This window comes from Rhinopithecus roxellana, chromosome 10, assembly GCF_007565055.1.
Source record: "Rhinopithecus roxellana isolate Shanxi Qingling chromosome 10, ASM756505v1, whole genome shotgun sequence".
Lineage (NCBI taxonomy): Eukaryota > Metazoa > Chordata > Mammalia > Primates > Cercopithecidae > Rhinopithecus > Rhinopithecus roxellana.
In genome coordinates, this window is record NC_044558.1 from 31,956,710 (window position 1) to 31,979,387 (window position 22,678).

General features: G+C 35.1%; 1 protein-coding gene across 1 annotated transcript in view; it reads left to right on the forward strand.

Moving 5' to 3' along the window:
* Nucleotides 1-16,695, forward strand: part of METTL25 (methyltransferase like 25) — a 119,507-nt gene extending 102,812 nt beyond the window's left edge. The window contains exons 10-12 of the mRNA XM_010372546.2: nt 14,101-14,175; nt 14,740-14,811; nt 16,398-16,695. Coding sequence (XP_010370848.2) covers nt 14,101-14,175; nt 14,740-14,811; nt 16,398-16,490 — 240 coding nt within the window. The 3' untranslated portion in view covers nt 16,491-16,695. The remainder of the gene's footprint in view (nt 1-14,100; nt 14,176-14,739; nt 14,812-16,397) is intronic.
* The last annotated feature ends 5,983 nt before the right edge of the window (nt 16,696-22,678 follow it).

The following is a 22,678-nucleotide window of genomic DNA, read 5'->3' on the forward strand; positions in this document are numbered from 1 at the left end:
ACTACGAAACTGTTATAAAATATATTTATTTTTTAGAAGCAACATGAGATAATTATTGTTTACCAAACCTTTGCTTTGTGCCAGGCACTGTGCTAAAAGCTTTGTTTATATTATCTCATTGAATACTAAGGATGGCCGTATGAAATAAGTGATATTATTGTTTTGTAGATGAGGAAATTGAGACACAGGTTAAGTGGATTTCTTTAGCCCAAAATCTAGGAAATTGGGGAGGAAGGATTCTAATCCAGGCTGTTTAACTCTAGAACTCATGCTTCTGTTTGTCATACTTATATAACTTATTAACAGACATTGAGCACAAGAATGCTTGTTTGGCATTTTTTTCAAAACTAGCAATCATCAGGCAAACAATAAACCTACGAGAAAAAAATAAAGAGAAAATTCATGCTTGTCAACAGACAAAATAAATGTACTTCTAAAACAGATTAAGGAATTAAAGTTTGAAATAAAGGCAGAAGAAAATCAAGGAATAATGAATTGTACTAAAGAGTTAAAGAAGATTTGCTTGTATCCAGGACTTTAATTCGTGAAAGTCTGGCTGATAGGATGAAATTGGTCAAATGTATGAAACATTTTGGGTACTAAGACATATACTGTCTAATGCATAGAATATATTAGAGTTAAAATCACTGTCAACAAACTACAAGGAAAGTGGGAAGAAAAAAGAAAAAAAAAAAAACACTAAAGCACCTGAGCATGATTTCTTACATATTGTCTCCCACTCCAATTTCTCTTTAGGACTGGATGTCTTCCTGTAGGTGATTCAGAGCCCACTAATTAGCCCTACTAGGGCCCTACTGCACAACTTAACTCATGCTAGTTCCTTTTTCTAGAGACTAAGAGTTGAGCAGTATGGAGCAATGGCATTCATGACCAGTACTTTCAGCTGCCATTCAGTGTGCACTCTCAGTTTTTAAGTTTGCATGTCTGTTCTTGCCTAAGATGATCTATACAAGGCAATGCTTCCATTCGAATGCCTTCCTTTTATCTTCAGGAAGTTGAAGAGGCTCTCATTGGCTTTAACACTTAGTAATGATGTCTATGATATGAGACCATGAATATACATTCATGAGACCATGAATATACAGTGCTTTAGACTGCTAGAACTTAATTCTTTTATCTAGCTATAATTTTGTATTCTTTAACAAATCTTTCCCTATACCCCACTTCACCCTACCCTCCAAGCCTCTGGAATCCTCTGTACTATATTTTATTTCTATGAGATTAATGTTTTTTCCAGCTTCTGCATATGAGTGAGAACATACCATGTTTAACATTCTGATCCTGGCTTATTTCATTTAACATAATGTATATACATAAATATACATGTCTGTAACATGAGACCATGAATATACTTCTGACATCTATCTTTAAGGTGTATATATACAGCTTAAATGAGATACTCTCTTCATTTTAAAATTTTCTTATAATCTCTGTAATCTAATGAGCCTAATTTTTAAGCATTTAATTTAACAAGTTGATTAAAGCATGAAATCACTCTTTAAGCACTGAATTTTTTACTTAAAAACACATGAATACAGTCATTACTTGCTGTCCTCAAGGGATTGGTTCCAGGACTCCCATGGATATCCAAATCCGTGGATGCTCCAGTCCCTAGTGTCACAGTATTTGTATAGAACCTATGCATATCCTTCTCTATACTTTAGATAATGTCTAGACTATATATAATACCTAATACAGTGTAAATGCTATGTAAGTAGTTATACTGTATTGTTTTTTATTGTTTTCTTTTTTATTTTTTAAATGGACAAATAATAATTATACATATTTTTGATATACATAGTGATGTTGCAATATATATTGTGTATAGTGATTAGACCAGGATGATTAGCATATCCATCATCTCAAACATTTATCATTCCTTTGTTTTGGGGACATTCAGGATCCTCCTTCTAGCTATTTGAAACTACATAGTATATTATTGTTAACTATAGTCATCCTACAATGCTATAGACCACTAGACCTTAATCCTCTTATCTAGCCATAATTTTATATTCTTTAACAAATCACTCTCTATAATGCACTTCCTCCTACCCTTCCAAGCCTCTGGAATCCTCTGTACTACATTTTACTTCCATGAGATTAGCTTTTTTTTCCCCCAGCTTCTGCATCTGAGTGAGAAAATACTAAGTTTTTAACATTCTGATCCTAGGTTATTTCACTTAACCTAATGTTTTACAGTTTCACACATGTTGCCAGGAATTAAGGATTTCAATGTTATTTATGGCCAAATCATATTTCATTGTTTATACTTATCACATTTTCTTTGTCCCTGTTAATCTGTTGATGGACACCTAGGTTGATTCTTTATCTTGGCTGTTATAGGTAGTGCCAAAGTAAACATAAGGATGCAGATGTCTCTTTGATATATTGATTTCTTTTCCTTTGGGTAAATGTCAAGTAATGGGATTGCTGGATCATATGATAGTTCCATTTATAGTTCTTTCAGGAACCTCTATCCTCTTCTCCATAGTGGCTATACTAGTTTACATTCTCACCAACAGAGTATAGGAGTTCCTTTTTCTCTGCATCCTTGCCAACGTTTGTCATTTTTTATCTTTTTCATAATAGCCATCCTAACTGGGTGAGATGATACCTCATTGTGGTTCTGATTTGCATTTCCCCAATAATTAGTGATGTTGAGCATTTTTTTCTATATTTTTTGGCCATTTGTATGTTTTCTTTTGAGAAATATCAGCTCAGATTACTTGCCCTTTTTTTCCTTGGATGTTTGGGTTTGTTGTTGTTGTTGTTGTTGTTGTTGTTGTTGTTGTTTTGCTGTTGAGATATTTGAGTTCCTTGTATATTCTGCATATTAATTCCAGGTTGGATGAAGAGTTTACAGATATTTTCTCCTAGTCTGTAGATTGTCTTGTTCACACTGATGATTGTTTTGTTTGCTCTGCAGAAGCTTTTTTAGTTTGATATAATCCTCTTCGCTTATTTTTGCTTTAATTGCCTGTGCTTTTGAGGTTTTACTCAAAAATATTTTCCCAGAGCAATATCCTGAAGCAGTTTCCCCTGTGTTTTCTCCTAGTAGTTTTGTTGTTTTGGGTCTTATATTTAGGTCTTGGGATCCATTTCGAGTTGATTTTTGTATAGGATGAGAAGTGAGGTATCTAGTTTAATTCCTCAGCATATGGATATTCAGTATTCCCAGCAACATTTATGGAAGTGATTATTCTTTCCCCAATGTATATTCTTGACATCTTTGTCAAAAATTAGCTGATTTTGGTGGACACATGGATTTATTTCTGGGTTCTCTGTTCTACTGCATTTGTCTATGTTTCTGTGTTTATGCCAGTATCATGTTGTGTTGGTTACTACAGCTTTGTAGAATATTTTGATGTCTAGTAGTGTGATGCTTCCAGCTTTGCTCTTGTGGTTCAAGATTGCTTTGCCTATTCTGGATCTTTTGTAACTCCATACAGATTTTAATACTTTTTTTTTCTAATTCTGTGTAGAATGTCATTGGTATTTCAATAGGGATTGCATTGAACCTGTACATTGCTTTGGGTAGTATGGTCATTTTAATATTATTAATGCTTTGGATCCACGAGCGTGGGGTGTTTCTCCATTTGTTTCTATCCACTTCAGTTTCTTCAGTGTTTTGTTGTTTTCCTTGTAGAGGTCTTTTACCTCCTTGGTTAAATTTATTCATATATATTTTATTTCCTTTATGACTATTGTAAATGGAATTGACTTCTTAATTTTGTAATCCAGTTCATTTTGTATGGAAATGCAATAATTGTTGTATGTTGATTTTATGTTCTGCAATTTTACTAAATTCGTTTATTATTCTAAGACTTTTTTTGGTAAAATCTTTAGGTTTTTCTATATATGAGATCATATCATCTGGAAACAGGGATAATTTTACTTTCTCCTTTCCAATTTGGATGTCCTTTATTTCTTTTTCTTGCCTAATTGCTCTGATTAGAACTTCCAGTACTTTGTTGCATGAGAGTGGTAAGACTGAGCATCTTTGTCTTGTTAAAGTTCTTAGAGGAAAAACTTTCAGTTTTCCCCCTTTCTGTATGATGTTAGCTATAGAATTGTCATATATGGCCTTTATTATGTTGAGGCATGTTTCTTCCATGTCAAGGTTGTTGAAAGCTTTTATCATGGAGGGATGTTGAATTTTATCAAATGCTTTTACATCTATTGAGATAATACTACAGTTTTTATACTTCATTCTGTTGATGTGATGTCACATTTATTGCTTTGTGTATGTTGAACCAGCCATGCATTCCTGAGATATATCTCACTTGATCATAGTGTGTTATCTTTGATATTCTGTTGGATTCAGTTTGCTAGTATTTTGTTGATTATTTTTGTGTTTAATGTTTGTCAGAGGTATTGACCTGTAGTTTTATGTTTTTATTGTTGTGTCCTTACCTGCTTTTGGTATCAATGTTATGCCGGCCTCATATGATGAGTTAGTAAGAATTGCCTACACTTTAATTTTTTAAATCTGTATTTCTGCCTTGGTGTTTCTCACTTTTTTGGATGTCAACATTAACATAAAGTATTTCTACATCATATGCAAGATGCTGCAACTGCATATGGTTTTGTTAAGAGACCTTCTGTATTAGTCTGTTCTCACCCTGCTGTAAAGAACTGCCCAAGACTGGGTAATTTATAAAGGAAAGAGGTTTAATTGACTCACATTTCCTCAGGGCTGGGGAGTCTTCAGGAAACTTAAGATCCATTGCAGAAGGGAAAACAAACACATCCTTCTTCACACCCCAATAGGAAGGAGAAGAATGAGAGCCGAGCAAAGAGGGGAGCCCCTTATAAAACCATCAGATCTCATGAGAACTTACTATCATGAAAATAGCATGGGAGAAACTGCCCCCATGATTCAATTACCTCCCACCAGGTCCCTCCCAGGACACATGGGGATTGTGGGAACTGCAATTCAAAATGAGATTTGGATGGGGACACAGCCAAACCATACCACCTTCTAATTGGAGCTTTGCAGAGTGCAGGTGAAAGACAAGTGCATGCAGAAGATATCTATATTATTGAGGTTAATCTTTATGTCATGGATTAAAGTGGTGCTCGTTGAGTTTTATGCCCATGACTGCAGAAGACAGTGTCCAGATACTACCATGTCAGACATATTTTAAACTCCAGGATTATTTTTCTATGTCAGTTTCATCTAGCATTTCAACATATCAGTGGTATTGGGTAGAGTGAGTCTCTAGCTCAAAACTCTGTGTAGTCAGCCTCATTGTTAATATAGTTCTCATTTTTTATACTAAAACTGACTCAATCCTTCTGATCATTGCAGAGTTCCCTTTCCAACATGAATACTTTAGAATTGTATGTTGTCTTTAGACTCCACAAATCCTGTGTCCATCAAAGAGAATAATCACTGACAATGTAGGAAATGAACTTCTATCTTGGCCACCAAAGCTGTTGAGAAGAAAGAAATAGGACTTAAAAATCAAATCTGATTTGAGACTATTTGAAAGAAATTCATGATTATTTCTTATTTCTATATTATAACTCCAAATGTTACATTTCTTAAGTTCCTCCAAGGGTTCTCAATGAACCCAGGTTTTTATTTCATCCATGGAAATAAAATAGGAGTTAGTCTCATTTGACTGTAACAGGTGTGTTTATTTTCTCATGGCTCTGGAAATATGATGCATTCAGTACTTGATCCCTGGATCAGGGTAGCTATTTTACCAGTCAAAAGAAGCTGAGTATTTTACCCACCAAAAGAAGTGAGTATGGACCAAGTAGACACCACGATGAGAAAATCATTTGCCATGTGATTGAACACTTTTATGCTGTTTCTACTAAAATGCTAGGCACTACAGTAAACAATGCTAGGCACTACAGGAAACAACTACCAGGCTCTCTGAACTAATTTTTACAGGGCAGAAGTGAAGAAGACAGGGCAGAAATGAAAGGGAAAAGAGGAAAGAATAGGAAAAGAAAAAAAAAAAAAGCCTTTCTGCCTTAGAAAAGTTACATTGCAAGTATTATAGTGTTTGAAACTCACTAGTTTCTTTTTTTTTAATTTTTTTATTTTATTTTATTTTATTTTATTTTTATTATTATACTTTAAGTTCTAGGGTACATGTGCATAACGTGCAGGTTTGTTACATATGTATACTTGTGCCATGTTGGTGTGCTGCACCCATCAACTCGTCAGCACCCATCAATTCGTCATTTATATCAGGTATAACTCCCAGTGCAATCCCTCCCCGCTCCCTGCTCCCCATGATAGGCCCCAGTGTGTGATGTTCCCCTTCTCGAGTCCAAGTGATCTCATTGTTCAGTTCCCACCTATGAGTGAGAACATGCGGTGTTTGGTTTTCTGTTCTTGTGATAGTTTGCTAAGAATGATGGTTTCCAGCTGCATCCATGTCCCTACAAAGGATGCAAACTCATCCTTTTTTATGGCTGCATAGTATTCCATGGTGTATATGTGCCACATTTTCTTAATCCAGTCTGTCACAGATGGACATTTGGGTTAATTCCAAGTCTTTGCTATTGTGAATAGTGCCGCCATAAACATACGTGTGCATGTGTCTTTATAGCAGCATGATTTATAATCCTTTGGGTATATACCCAGTAGTGGGATGGCTGGGTCATATGGTACATCTAGTTCTAGATCCTTGAGGAATTGCCATACTCTTTTCCATAATGGTTGAACTAGTTTACAATCCCACCAACAGTGTAAAAGTATTCCTATTTCTCCACATGCTCTCCAGCACCTGTTGTTTCCTGACTTTTTAATGATTGCCATTCTAACTGTGAAACTCACTAGTTTCAACGCAAATTCTAAACTTGTAAATGCCTTTAAACCACTTATATATTTAAAATTGTTTCAGAAAGTTGAAGCGTCTTTTTCATATCTAATCAATTGTAGTGTTATTTTTCACAATTCAATTGTGAGGCTTATTGTAAAGATATCTTCAATTATCAGTATAATTGTTGAGAAGTTGAGAAATATAGATTTGCAGGGGCTAGATTTGTCAGAAGAGAAACATTTCTACATGAACAGTTAAGGCTGGGTATTAATTTCAATTTCAATTTGAGTAAACGCTGAATAATTCATGCTTGGGGTTTAGAGGTGCTCCCACCATAATGGTCTAGGAGGACAAGAGGCTTGCTTGCAAAGGGCACATTTTCAACACTGTTCTGCAGAGATCTAAGAAATTAATAGATCCTTTGAATGAAGGTCCTATGGGAAAATAAAATTGTGACTCATGGTATTTCAGATTTTCTAAATGAGACCAACCTGATCTGGCCTAAATATTTTTTTCATACTACAGTGTTTTCTTTTTCTTAAATTGATGCAACATGCATAAATACCTGGGAATTTAAAATTAAAACTCAGATTTGTAGCTTCTCTGAAAAGACTAGGCTAGCTTAGACTGCATTCCTGTATGGTCAGGGCCCCACTAGATGGGGCCACATTCTCTAGCCCTGCCTCCTCACTTTTGTTACCTACCTGGTGCCTACAGGGCTTTCAGTTTATGGCACCTGCCCTATTCTTCATACCCTTCCTGGATATTTATTATGCATGATAAAGCCTCTGGGAATATGGTTGGCTTTGTTTAACACAGCATTGCCCAAACTTGTTTGAACACATGAGCACAGTGACTAGTAGCATTCTGTGAAACAGAATATATAGGGACTTAGGATACTAAACTGGGTTAAGAATAGGGTGAGAGTTCTAATCCTAACTCTTAGCAGTAACATCATATGACATTAGGGCTTGATGTTCTTTATGTCTAAATCTTTTTCATCTATTAGATGTAATCATTTCCATACCAACTATGTCATATGATAACTCCAATAAAATGTTACTTGTGAAAACACTACAGATTCTGAAACAGTTTGGAGAACTTACTTTAAAATACTATAGAAATACAAAGTATTTTCTCAGTAAATAATTTCAATGGTGTTATATTCATAAGTCTCTTGGGTATCTTTTTAATAGTTTATTTTTGAAAAAGTTGATGAGAAATTTTGCTGCCCTCTTATACTATTAAAAAATTGTCAATAACTGAGAGAGAGAATAGATAAGAGGGAGAGAGGGGTAGAATTTACTTAATATGAATTTTTCCTATAAATATATTAATCTTATAGATTACATTGAGTTTTGTTTTTTGTTTTTGATTCTTTGAGATGCAGTTGAGATTCCATTACCTACAATCTGTCTTGGGACATTGGGACATTGGAATAATTAAGACTGTATATTTAAACTTAAAAAATTTTTTCATATCTTTTGAGCAGAGCCAATTGTTCACTTATGTCTATAAAGATGAAACAATTGTGAGTACATGAAAGTGTGAGGAACTCTTAGTGGTTGTCTAGGTTCATCTGTGTGTGCATTCATCAATAAAATGTTTTGTCTTTTTCATTTTGAAAAAAATTATTCTGCTAGGTCTATTCTGTTATTGAAGCTCTCAATTGTATTTTTATTTCATTCCTTGAATTATTCAGCTGTGGAATTTCAATTTGGTTCTTTTTTGTATCTATCTCTTTAATTTATCATTCTGGATTTTATTGACTTATCTATTTGTACTGAGTATTCTTAAGATTATTTTTGAATTATTTTCTCTGGCATTTTGTGTCTTTCCTTATAGTTTGGTTCCACTACTAGAAGATTATTGTGTTCTTTCGGAGGTGTCATGTTTCCTTGCTTTTTCATGTTTGATGTTTCCCTGCATTGGTTTCCATGCACTTGGTGGAAAAGTCACATCATCCAATTTTATGGAGTAGGTTTCATAAGGAAAGGCTTACTCATATGAATGGGTTTTGGGATATTAGTAGGGTGGGGTACATTGGCTGTGGTCCTAGGTGGATGCAGTAGTATAGTGTCCACATAGATTCTTCAGATGCAGTCCATGCTAGTGGCATTCATGAGTGTCTCAGTGGCCTAGGCTTAGAGAGTTTGTGGACAGTGGTGGGGCAGCTTTGTTAGGGGTGGCCTCACTGTGCTGTTTCTCAGGTTGGGGGTGCATGCTTGCATATGATGGGTCAGCCAGCTTGGAGCTGGCATTGGGGTTCTGGGGAGTTACTCTGGCTGGGAACGCATATACACAGTTGTTCAGTCAGCTTGGGGTGGGACTGCGAAGAGCTGCCCACAGGGCTGTTTCTCAAGGCCTGGGAAAGGGGTGCAAGGCTGTTCAACTGACCCTAGGCCTTGTCGGCCAGGTCTGTCCTTGAGACATTCCAGGTCTCAAGCCTGGAATGTAGGCACACAGCTACTCAGCTGGCTTGGAGGCATGTATAATGGGGATGGTCCCCAGAGCTATTTCTCAGGCCTGTGTCATAGGCCCACACAGCTGCTCAGTGAGCCTGGGTGATTGCCCTCTAGGGGCAGACTGTGGGACTGTCTTTCCCAGACCCTGATTGAGTGCATTGGACCTTTAGGTAGCTCAAGGGGCGTGGCACCACAGGACTGTTTGTACATCCCTGGGTGTGGGTGTGTGTAGTACTTCACCTGGCCCCAGAGCATGTCAGTTGTTTGGAGGCTTCACGGCCTCTCCCCTCAGGATTGGGCATGCAGCAATTTTGCCAGTTCAAGGGTAGGTTTACACTAGACAGGACTGCCAGACTGTTTTTGTGTCTAGAAGTGAGTTGGTTTCTCTGCTGTGTAGGACCAGAGTGACAGCCAATCCTGGACCCAGGCCCCATGCAGCTTAGGTTGTGGCAGTCAGCCACCCATATGGGCTTGGTAGAATGAAGATAGAGTCCCAGTGGTACAGATAAGGTAGTGTTAATGACTTTCAGAGCAGGGTGCACTCCTGATATTACTCTGGTCTTAAGATGGCTCTGTGCTGTAGAAGCTTGGCATACAAGGCTAAGTGGGAGTGGGGAGTGCACGCATTGTACTCCTAATCTGGGACAATGCAGCTGTGAGGGTTCCTGGAAGCTCTCCAAACTGGGCTTACCACTTATGAGGACTATGAGATTCTCCTGTAGAAAGGATGGTGTTTGTGGTAGCAATGGGGGCTGGTAGCATTCTTCTGCTTACTTTTTCCCTGTAACAGGAAGTTTCTGCTGATTTGGGGCAGATCTCATCCAATCAGAGAAGATGGAGCTACAGAGGCTAGGTGTGTCCAAACTGCCCACCTGGACTTCTAATCACCACAGGTGCATCTCCACTTCCCTGCTGTACACCAGTGCTCTCCATTCAACACTCCAATCAAATTTCATCTGTATATTCATTGCCTTGTGTCTTTATTGTATAGGGGGACTGGCATCAGGCATCTGTAGTCAGTCGTCGTGCTGATGTCACTTTGCATTGTTATTTTTTTCGTGGCTATTTCTGATCTGCAGATGATTGAGTCTGTGGGTACAGAACCTGCAGTTAGAGAAGGCCAACTGTATACTTCTTATGCACTTGTAAGAACAAGGCCATTTTTGGTTTGATTTGGTTTGATTTGGTTTGGGTTTTTTTGCACACAGGTTTGCATATGGTTTCACCGTTTGGAGTTCTCCCTTGGCTTTTTTGCATCAAACATACTTACAATGCCTAGTCTATAATATCTAGTTTTGGATCTCTTAAAACAACAAACGAATTGCTCAGTGAAATCAAAGAGGACAAAAAATGAAGACATTGCTCTGGAAGAAGAATAATCGGGCATACTCCAGGTTTTTATAGATTCAATCCATCCCATCAGCAAGACTTCTTCACAGAATGAAATAACTGCTTAAAATAGACCAAAAAAGAGCCCTTGTGCCAGAAACCTAGTCAAAGACAAGTGGAGGCATTACCTGACTCAAACTATACTACAAGTACAGTACCAAACGCATGTTGGTACAAACAGAGATATAGACAAACAAACGATCTCAAAATATACCCTTCACAGCCATCTGATCTTTGACAAACCTGAGAGAAACAAGAAATGGGGAAAGGATTCCCTATTTAATAAATGGTGCTGGGAAAATTGGCTAGCCATAAGTAGAAAGCTGAAACTGGATCCTTTCCTTACCCCTTATACGAAGATTAATTTAAAAACCCTAGAAGAAAATCTAGGTAGTACCATTCAGGACATAGGCATGGGCAAGGACTTCATGTCTAAAACACCAAAAGCAACGGCAGCAAAAGCCATAATTGACAAATGGGATCTCATTAAACTAAAGAGCTTTTGCACAGCAAAAGAAACTACCATCAGAGTGAACAGGCAACCTACAGAATGGGAGAAAATTTTTGCAACCTACTCATCTGACAAAGGGCTAATATCCAGAATCTACAAAGAACTCAAACAAATATACGAGAAAAAAACAAACAACCCCATCAAAAAGTGGGGAAAGGATATGAACAGACATTTCTCAAAAGAAGATATTCATACAGCCAACAGACACATGAAAAAATGCTCATCATCACTGGCCATCAGAGAAATGCAAATCAAAACCACAATGAGATACCATCTCACACCAGTTAGAATGGCAATCATTAAGAAGTCAGGAAACAACAGGTGCTGGAGAGGATGTGGAGAAATAGGAACACTTTTACACTGTTGGTGGGATTGTAAACTAGTTCAACCATTATGGAAAACAGTATGGCAATTCCTCAAGGATCTAGAACTAGATGTACCATATGACCCAGCCATCCCACTACTGGGTATATACCCAAAGGATTATAAATTAGTCTACTACAAAGACACATGTACACGTATGTTTATTGCGGCACTATTCACAATAGCAAAGACTTGGAATCAACCCAAATGTCCATCTGTGACAGACTGGATTAAGAAAATGTGGCACATATACACCATGGAATACTATGCAGCCATAAAAAAGGATGAGTTTGCGTCCTTTGTAGGGACATGGATGCAGCTGGAAACCATCATTCTTAGCAAACTATCACAAGAAGAGAAAACCCAAGCACGGCCCATGTCTCACTCAAGGTGGGAATACTGAACACAGAGATCAATTGGACTCTAGGGAAAGGGGAAACATACACACTGGGTTCTATTCATGGGGATGGGGGAGGGGGGAGGAGGGAGGATGCATGGTGGAGTTATACAATGAAATAAATGATGCATTGAGGGTGCTGACGAGTTGATGGGCTGCAGCCCCACCACATGGCATAAGTATAACATATGTAACAAACCGCACGTTTGCACATGTCCTAGAACTTAAAGTATAAAAAAAAAAAAAAAAAAAAAAAAAAAAAAAAAAACAACAAACTTTTTTTAAAATATTAGAGTAAAAAGGTGTTCTCACCTTTTCTTTCCAGAATACACTCAAAAGCAACACACAGAATGAGAAAGAGAAACAAAACTCTCTTTGTCAATATCAGAAAGAATTTGAAATCTTAAACTATGTATATTACAAAGTATAATGAAGGTAAAAGAGGGATGCAGAAAGATGTCAAGAGGAAATGCCCACGGTTACAGATCTCAGACAAAATCAACAGAACATATTTCTCTAAAGTGTCTTATCCTGAGGAACAAAATCAACAATCTCTAGTTTGAAATAAACATAACTGATGACCAGCATGGTGCTTCCCAATTTAGCACAAAAGAAAACAAAGAAAATGGAGCACCCAAGAAATCATATTGAAGAAATACGTTTTTAGGGAGCAGATTAGGAAAGATTATGAGTTCTGAGTTATCTTACAACTGCTGATCTTCAGATGATAGAGGAGAGAACTAAAGAGTGTAATTCAACACACACAATTTTGTGAGATGAGAGTTTTTGCTGCCTTGAAGTTCAGGCCTGGGTTTAGTCCAATATATTCTTCTGCAAAAGTTTGCTCCAGCAGAGACTCGTTTGATTCAGAAAATGGCAAACTTTTGAAAAGGATGGGGAGTGTGTAATCTGCATGAGTTCTGTACAAAGGGGGAGAGCTTTTCTGGAAAGCTTCACAAGAAATTGAATGAGACAAAGCCTTACTTTCCATTACCCTTTATAGTTTTTTTAAATTCAAAAGAAATATAGTGCAATATTAAAAAAAAAAAAAGAATTTGAAAAACTAATACATTTATTTAACCATTTGCAAATAAACCTGACTACAAGTCTTTTCAGATTTTCACTCGTTTTATCCAGCCTTTCATTTGTGCTGACCACATCTAATTGACAATTTCTTTTGGTAACTCTGCTTTATCAGGCCTTTCACAAAGGCATTCAACTTACAGAATCAATTTTTCCTGCTGCTTTCATATTTCATTTGTTATGTAGTACTTATTTACATAATAGGTTGAGTATTCCTTATCTAAAATGCTTGGGACCAGAAGTGTTTCAGATTTCAGATTTTTTTTTTTTTTTTTTGAAATATTTACCTTATATACTCACCATTTGAGCATCCCTAATCTGAAAAATCCAAAATCTGAAATGCTGCAGTGATCATTTCCTTTGAAAGTCATGTTGTCACTCAAAAAGTTTCAGATTTTGGAGCATTTCAGATTTTGGATTAAGGATACTCCACCTGTATATTATGACAATAATGTAACTGGCATAGCAAGTTTAGAAATAAATACAATTGCCTCAGTAACAAAGCTCATCTAGCAGGAGCAAAAGCACAATTGAACTAGAGAGTGGCCTGCTAAATACAAGAGTTCAACATACTATAGGTATTTGTTTTAGAAAAAAAAAGAAAAAGAAAGAAAAGTAATTCTCTCTGATGGACTTGTAAAGTGGATGTTAGAAGAAGCTACCTTAAGTATGAATATATGCCATTGTGTTTCTCTTGCCTTTGAATTTTGCTCAAAGATGTCTTGTTTTAGATAAAGTGTTGTAAAATTTAATTTTAGTCAAAAAATGTTTGAGCTTCTCCTGTATGCCCGAAGCATAATAACAAATGAAAGTAAACATTTCCTTATTAGTTGTTGAAATTAAACAATATTAATGGGATGTTACTGGTGGTTTTATTTATGATGTGCTGCATAACCTATATCAGTGTAAAAGTTTTAAGTAATTTAGAGTTATCTTGACTTGCTTCATGAATATCCTTAGAGCAAGTTCTTCAGATACCTAAGTTGTATTAAATTGATGTCATGCTGATTTTACTTTAGGATATGTTTGACAAGGAAAAATATTTTTAAACTATTGTTAAATTTATTGTTGTTTTTTATCTTGAAGCTGCCAGAAAAAATTATAATGAACTACTACGAGAAGTATAAGCCTCGAATGAATGAGCTGGAAGCTTTTAATATGGTAAATCTCAGAGTTAAGCATATTGAATTGGATATGTTGCTAGACTTGAATAGGGTCCTATTAAATTTTATTATGGGCCAAGCAATCTATGGTGTTTTTCTCTTACTGTAGAAAAACTGTTTTGGATCATTTCCTATTTCAGGACTATATTAGGTGTCAGTAATGTAATAAAGAGAACACATGGTAGATTTCTCTTTAAAAAGTATTATAAATGCACAAAAAGTTTCAGAGTTCTTTGAACACATATTGGTCCCAATGCAGTTATTTCACAAGCACTCCTTGTAATGAATTTCATTCTTAGTACCCCTTTAAAAGCTTTCTATCACATATGATTGCTTGTTGGAGTCTACCTCACAGTCACTTAAAGGACATTCTTTTCCTATTATTAAAGAAAACCTTTTGATCTCTGAAATATTCATTTTCTGAAGTTGTGCATGGGTATTGGAGATTCAGCCTATATAAACTTCTGTAGATGCATTTACTTAAACATAAGTTTAAGGAAATAAACTAGTCTTTTCTTTTTTTAAGTACCACCAACCTACCTATCTAATTTTTTTATTATAGTTGAAAGTTGTTCTGGCTCCCTGTATAGAGACTTTGATTCTTCTGGATCGACTTTGTTACCTGAAAGAGCAGGTAAATTATGTTATTTTAAAATACATAACAAATATTTTATTAAATACAGTAATATAGAGCCACTTATATATAGGATAAGAGTCACATAAAACTAGTAAGAAAATTTTTCTCATTATATTTTCATAGTTTAAATGTTCATTCCATCTCTTTTTAAACATATAAACATATGTACAACAGATGTTTTCAGCAAGGCTACTATAATAAAGTTTACATTCTTTTAATTGTATGGTAATTACTATACATAGGCAGTGAACATAAACCACTATATATGAAATATTGTATAGCTGAAATTAATAAAGGCCTGACATAAAAGATATTGTATATACATTTCATTTTGTACGAATTTGTCTTTTAATTCACTTTTGGAGTGTTGGCCATATGGATTCTGCAGAATAGAAACTTCTTTCTGATCAAGGAAGATTCCTTCTGTTTTTTCACAATTTATCTATGGTAAATGACAAAAATACTGTCTTTTGGGTTGTCTTTAAGGAAAATATTTTTTTGCAGATTCTACTATGAGCTATGGTCAAAACAGTTTAGTGAACTTTTTAAATTAAACCCATTCATGGATTCACCAAGTGTTTCTGCTGTAGACAAATCTTTAACAGTTTTATTTGGTCATATGGGAAGCTTTACTTTCCTATTTTGCTAATTGGAACAAATGCTGATTGGAACAAATGGATATTTTAAAATGTTTGCTTTGTTCTAATTTGTATTTTTATAGAGAAAGGCAATTTTTAAATATGTAAATAATGATGTACTTTCCTAAGCTGCCAGCTAACTTCAAATCACAGGAAAGCTTTGGTTCCTGAGTTAGTGGGTGACAGAATCAGTACCTATTTTACTAGATTCTCACATCCCTTTTCAAAACAATCTCCAATGACCTATGTACAAGAGGTAAGCAAAACAATATGCACAAAGATTAATAGGTTGTAATGAAATTATAGAAATTATAGAAATGTTATATTTAATATTTCAATCAATATCTTATAAAATAATGCACATTTATGTTAAAAAATTTAAAATACAGGGTATATAATAAAGAAAATGAAGAGTAATCATAATCCTACCTTTTATTTAATAGCTCCAACTATTAAATTTTTAATATATTTAAGAAATCTCTCAGATATATGTGGTTATGTATATATATGTGTATATATATATACGTGCACATTATTTGTACTTTAATTAAATTTAGAACAAAATTATAAATGCAGTTTTACATCTAATTTATTTTATGTTATTCAGAATTTTCCACCATATTAAATGTACTACAAAGTGAACATTTAATCATAAAATAATTTATTTAACCTAATATTCATTTGTGATTGGCCACTTCCAGTTTTTCACAACCATAGCAAAGAATAAACTTGGAGTTCACTCTCTATGTACATCCTTGTTTCCTCAGCATAAATTTTCTTGAAGGTGTAATTATGAATGTTAATTTTGTTTAACAAAGAATAAGAATTTTCTGTGAAGCACCTTTGTTTTTATGTAATTTTTATATTACAATATAAAATCCGACTCATCTCTCATTTTTTTCTTCAACAAATGGTTGTATATCTAAATCACTTATCAATTTGCAGGAAGATATTGCGTGGTCTGCTCTTGTGAAGTTGTTTGATCCTGTGAAATCTCCCAGATGTTACGCAGTTATTGCTCTGAAGAAGCAACAATGATTTCCACTGAAGCAAATTATTAGATGTATTTCTCTATGAGACCTGTTGCTGAGATTGCTTTTCTAAACATGTATGTCCTGTTATATAAAAATGTTTAAATGATTGCTATATATTTTAAATAATAAAATAATGACTAACAATAGAAGGTTATAATCCCTTTTTCCATTGTCAAAGCATACATTAATAAAATAAGAACCTGTGATAATAATATAAAACGGTTGACCTACATTCCTGAGTTAGTACATCAGTAGAACATTGTAATCTACGTCTTAATTCCTGTTCAATATTTAAGACCCCTTATATTTGCTACAAATCACATTTTGATTTATTGAATTAAATACCGATAAGAGGTAAAGGTACCTGATGCTGAAGATCATTTGCAATTTCTTCCACATTTTAGAAGAGTTTTTCTGTTTTACCAGGAGGAGAAAATTCTGCACTTATAGGGAAGAAATACCCAGGAACAAGGTCAGAAATTTAAAAGTGCCTCATTTAAAGCACATTTTACACTGGGTTTTAATCTAAGTACATGGGATAATTCCCTTAAAGAAAGTTGTGTCTTATAAGTAAGATATTCTCTTTAGGGATTCTTGAGACACTTCATCTTGCTAAAATAAAGTGATGAGTTGGCACTTAATATAACTACCTTACGCTCTGTAAAAGCCAATCTGAGTAAACCAAGAGTCAATGGAATGAGGCCAGCACTCTGCCCATTGTGAAACAAGTTCCTTTCGTTAGCAGAAAACTTGAGGATTCTAATGCATACCAAAGAGATAAACAGCTGGGATAAAGCTTCCTTGATCCTCAACTAGAGAGATTTTATAAAATTGTCCAAAGCAAAAACTGCTTTTTTAAATGTTGGCATTGTTCCACAATTAAGAAGAATAATTATATTTATTTGTATTGTAATAGAAATATTGAGTTTACAGCCTATATATATATATATGGATAATCAGGTTATTTGTACAGATAGTACAATACTTAGAAAATAAGCCATTTTTAAGCTTTTTTCCTGCAAAATTTCAAACATATCTAGAAGTGGAGAGTATAAGGAATCCCCATGTACTCATCACAAAGTGCAATAATTATCAACATTTTACCAATTTTGTTTCACCTATACACACATAAACATGAACATGCACAGCCATCCACACATACCTAGCTGGAGAATTTTAAAGCAAATTCCAGGCAGTTTATTATTTCTAACAGTTATGGGGTTTTGTTTTGTTTTGTTTTTTCATAATAACATCTATAATTGTCCCATTCACATATCTGCAATTGGCTGAAAAAGTCTTTATATCAGTTTCTTCAATTCAGAATCTAAACAAATTTAACACATTTGCATTTGCTTGATGTGTCTCTTAGGTTGTTTTAAACATATAATGGTTTCCCCTCCATTTTTAAAATTTCATATGTTTATTTATTTAAGAAACCAGGTAATTTGTCCTATAAAATACAGATAGATTCTCTAGGGTAAATTTCTATATTTACCAGATTATACCCTCAGAAAGCCATTTAATACACCCATCCCAAGTATTTCCTAAAAGCTGTTATATCTAGAAACTTATGAGAGTTAAGTTATTATGTGTTTGTTTATTTTTGTCTTTTGGCAAAAATACTTCATAGTTAGTGTTATGTACTTTCTATTGCATCACATCAGGAGACACGTCTTTTTTGGCTGTTCCATAGTTAGTGATACTAAGATTGATCAGCAACTTCAGTTGTTTTATTTATTCAATATAAAGTTTTCCCATTAACCTTCCTCTGAATGGTTTTAGCAGTCAATGGCAATGATAGAAAACAGGAAAAAAGAAAAGAACCAGACTATGAGTTCATTTGTCGTATTCATACTGACTGCCTAAGAATCCTTCTCAGTTTCAATTTGTCAATTGCATTTTTCTAAATAGCCTTCTTGGTTCAGCATGCTGTGATTTGCTCATATTGTTGACTATAAGAGTAACTATTTCAGGAGCATAAAACCTTTTCAGCCAACTTTTTTCTTTTATAATTTTACTTTCTGTGTTAAAATTTAAAATCCTTTCCTAGTACCCAAATATGTTTATAACATTTATTTCTCATTATAATAAAGAAAAATACTTTATATATGTAAAACACCTTTTAGTATAGAGAAGTAAATTACAACAGGTCGGGTGCGGTGGCTCATGCCTGTAATCCCAGCACTTTGGGAGACCGACGCAGGCAGATCACCTAAGGTCAGGAGTTCCAGACCAGCCTGACCAACATGGTGAAGCCCCGTCTCTACTAACAATACAAAATTAGCCCGGCATGCTGGCACGTGCCTGTAATCCCAGGTACTCAGGAGTCTGAGGCAGGAACATCACCTCAACTGAGGAGGCGAAGGTTGCAGTGAGCCAAGATCGCGTCATTGCACTCCAGCCTGTGTGACAAGAGTGAAATTCTGTCTCAAAAAAAAAAAGGAAATTACAACAGTTTCATTAGCAAGGCAACTTGATAATAATTTCCCTATGTTTTAAACAATTGTCCGAAATTACGTGTATCCATTAATGGTTTCCATTTTTATTAATCAGTTAAATGTGTGACGCAAGCATCAAATCAACATGAGATAACCTGCATTCATCACACTGAGATAACATTTCTACAAAAAGCAAAGAAACAGAGTATTTAAGACTGCAGCTTTGTACACATGAATCCCTTTGCAATGGTTGTAGACTCCCATCCTATAAAAACTGCACTTTGAGAACTAGTTTACAGTTTAGCCAAAGAATGTGGTGCCTAGGCATGAGCACAAATTCTGACAATTAAATTCTGAGTGAACTAAATCATGACAGTGCTTAACATCTTGCAGCCTTATTTGTAAAATGGGGTTTTATTTACTTTCATTTTATAAACATTTATTGAATGCCTACCATTTGTCAGAGATTACGCAAGGCATTGACAGTATGGAGACAAACAATATGCCACTGTCTTCAAAGAGCCTACAGTCCAGTGAGAAAGGTAAACAATAAAAGTATTAATTACAGTAGTTACAATAGTCAAGATCAGAACTGAAGGGTTCAGGATATAGGATTCTTAAGGGTGTCTTCAGAGGAGTAGCCAAAGGGAACAGGGACTCAGTAATATTAGTAGTATAGTTTTGACTCATGTGAGCTAAATTGTTTTGTATCATTGAGTAAGTCACTTAACTGTTTAGTGTGCCCCAGTTTTCTTATCTGAAAAAAAGAGCATAAGAATATAATTCACGCTTAAGGTTGTTAGGAAGATTAAGTGTGTGAATGTTATTGAACTACCGAAAATGCCTCCAAAACAAGCTGTTAATGAAGTAAAACTAAGATTTTTATAACTCACTGCAGTAACAGAGGTCATTGCTTGACAGTCTTCACAGTGCATCTGAAGGGAGAGATTAGGGGAAGATATTTATAGGATTTGGAGGTCTGGGCCCAAAGGTAGAGAACAAACTGGGATTTGAAAAAGTTTATGACATAAGAGATTAGGATTAGCATAGGGTCTTGAAGGGTCTCGAAGCAAGTGTTGATAAGTAAATTGTTGCTTGATACGTGAATTCTTTGAGAAGTGGAAAGGATTGAGATAAATATGTATAGGGATTTTCTGAAGCAATGAAATTATTGAGGTACAGTCTTATTCCTATGCAAAGTTTTCCTGTAAAAAATATAAATAAATAAATCATGTTAACACAGGTGGTTTCAGTTCTTAAACCTAGTATCTCTGTCATGCTGATGCAGATGTTTACAGTTCTCAATGTAAAGCACTAAATTCTACATAATGCATAGTATAAAATAGTTGTGTTTGCTAAATTTTCTAGAGAGACTAAAATGTGAACTTAACCGTATTTATAACATTGATTTCATAGGAAAAATGTTATGAATTCTGATTAAACAACTTACAAATGGATTTTTCGTATCCCATTTAAAAGCTGAAGAATTCTTCACATTTAAAAGTGAAATTGCACAGCCAACATCATACTGAATGGTCAAATGCGGGAAACATTCCCCTAAGAACAGGAACAAGACAAGGATGGCCACTTTCACCACTCCTGTTGAAAATAGTACTGAAAGTCTTGGCAAGAGCAATCAGTCAAGAGAAAGAAAGAAAAGGTATCAAAATAGGAAAAGAACAAGTCAAGTTAGCTGTGTTCACTAATGATATGATATGATATGCAAAAAGGTGCCTAGAACTGATAAACGACTTCAGGAAAGTTTCAGTATACAAAATCAGTATACAAAAATCTGTAGCATTTCTGCACACCAATAATGTTCAAGCTGACTGACAGCCAAATCAAGAGGGCAATCCCATTTACAATAGGCACCTAAATAAATTAATTAAAAACACCTAGGAATACGTCTAACCAAGGAAATAAAAGATCACTACAAGGAGAACTACAAACAAATCATTTGTAAGAAAGAAATCGTAGATGACAAACAAATGGAAAAACATCCCATGCTCATGGATGGGAAGAATCAATATCATTAAAAAAGCTGTACTCCCCAAAGCTGTCGACAGATTCAGTGTTATCCTTATGAAATGACCAATGTGATTTTTCACAGGATTAGAAAAATGTATTCTAAAATTTATATGGAACCAAAAAGGGGGCCTGAATAGACAAATCCAAAGCAAAAGGAACAAAACCAGAGTCATCACACTACCTGACTTCAAACTATACTATAAGATACAATCGCCAAAAGAGCATGACACCAGTTCAAAAACAGACACATAGACCAATGGAACAGAATAGAGAATCAGAAATAAAGCCACACACCAATAACTATCTGATCTTTGAGAAAGTGGTCAAAAATAAGCAATGAGGAAAAGACTCCATATTCAATAAACGGTGCTAGGATAACTGGCTAGCCATATGCAGAAGAATGAGACTAGATCCCTGATTTTCACCATAAAAATGAAATCAAAATGGATTAAATATTTAAATATAAGATGTCAAATTATAAGAATACTATAAGAAAACCCGGGAAATACCATTCTAGACTTTGGTTTGGGGAAAGAATTAATGACTATGCCCTCAAAAGCAATTTCAACAAAAAATTTGATGGGTGGAACCTAACTGCACTAAAGTGCTTCTGCACAACAAAAGAAACTATCAATAAACAGGCAGCCTACAGAATGGTAGAAAATATTTGCAAACTATGCATCTGACAAAGGTCAGATATCCAAAATCTATAAGGAACGTAATGCAACAAGCAAAAAACAAACAACCATATAAAAAGTGGGCAAACCACATGAATGGACACTTCCGAAAAGATTTACAAGTGGCCAACATATTTTAACATGCTCAATATAACTGATCGTCAAAGAAATGTACATCAAAGCCACAATTAAATACCATCTCACACCAGTCAGAATGGCTATTACTAAAAAGTCAAAAAGTAGCAGATGCTTGTGAGGATACAGAAAAAAAGAGAACATTTATACATTGCTGGTGGGACTTTACGTTAGTTTAACCACTGTGGAATGCAGTTTGGAAATTTCTCAAAGAACTTGGAACTACCATTTGACCCAGCAATCCCATTACTGGGTATATACCCAAAGGAAAGTAAATTGTTCTACCAAAAGGACAGCTGTACTCATATATTCATCATAACATTATTCATAATAGTAGAGACATGGAATGAACTTCGGTGCCCATCAATGGTGGATTGCATAAGGAAAACATGGTACATAAAACACCATGAAATACTACACAGCCATAAAAAAGAATAAAAGCATGTCCTTTGCAGCAACATGGATAAAACCGGAGGCCATTATCCTAAGCAAATGAATCCAGGAACAGAAAACCAAATACCACATGTTCTTATAAGTGGGAGCTAAACCATTGGATATGCATGACATAAAGATGGGAACCACAGACACTGGGGACTACAAGAGGGGTGAGAAAGGGTGGGGGCGGGGGCTGAAAAACTACCTATTGGGTACTATGCTCATTACCTGGGTGACAGGCTCACTCACACTCCAAACCTCAGTGTTAGGCATTAAACCCATGTAACAAATCTGCACATTATAATGAATCTAATTATAATGTGAATCTAAAACAAAAGTTGAAATTTTTTTAAAAAAGAAATACAAAAAAAGGATACTTTTGACCAATATTAGTTAAAATATTAAAACCTACTTTGATTTTGATGTAACTTCCTTTTGATGAATATTTGCAAATATGCCTTTTTCCTTTCTATTAATTT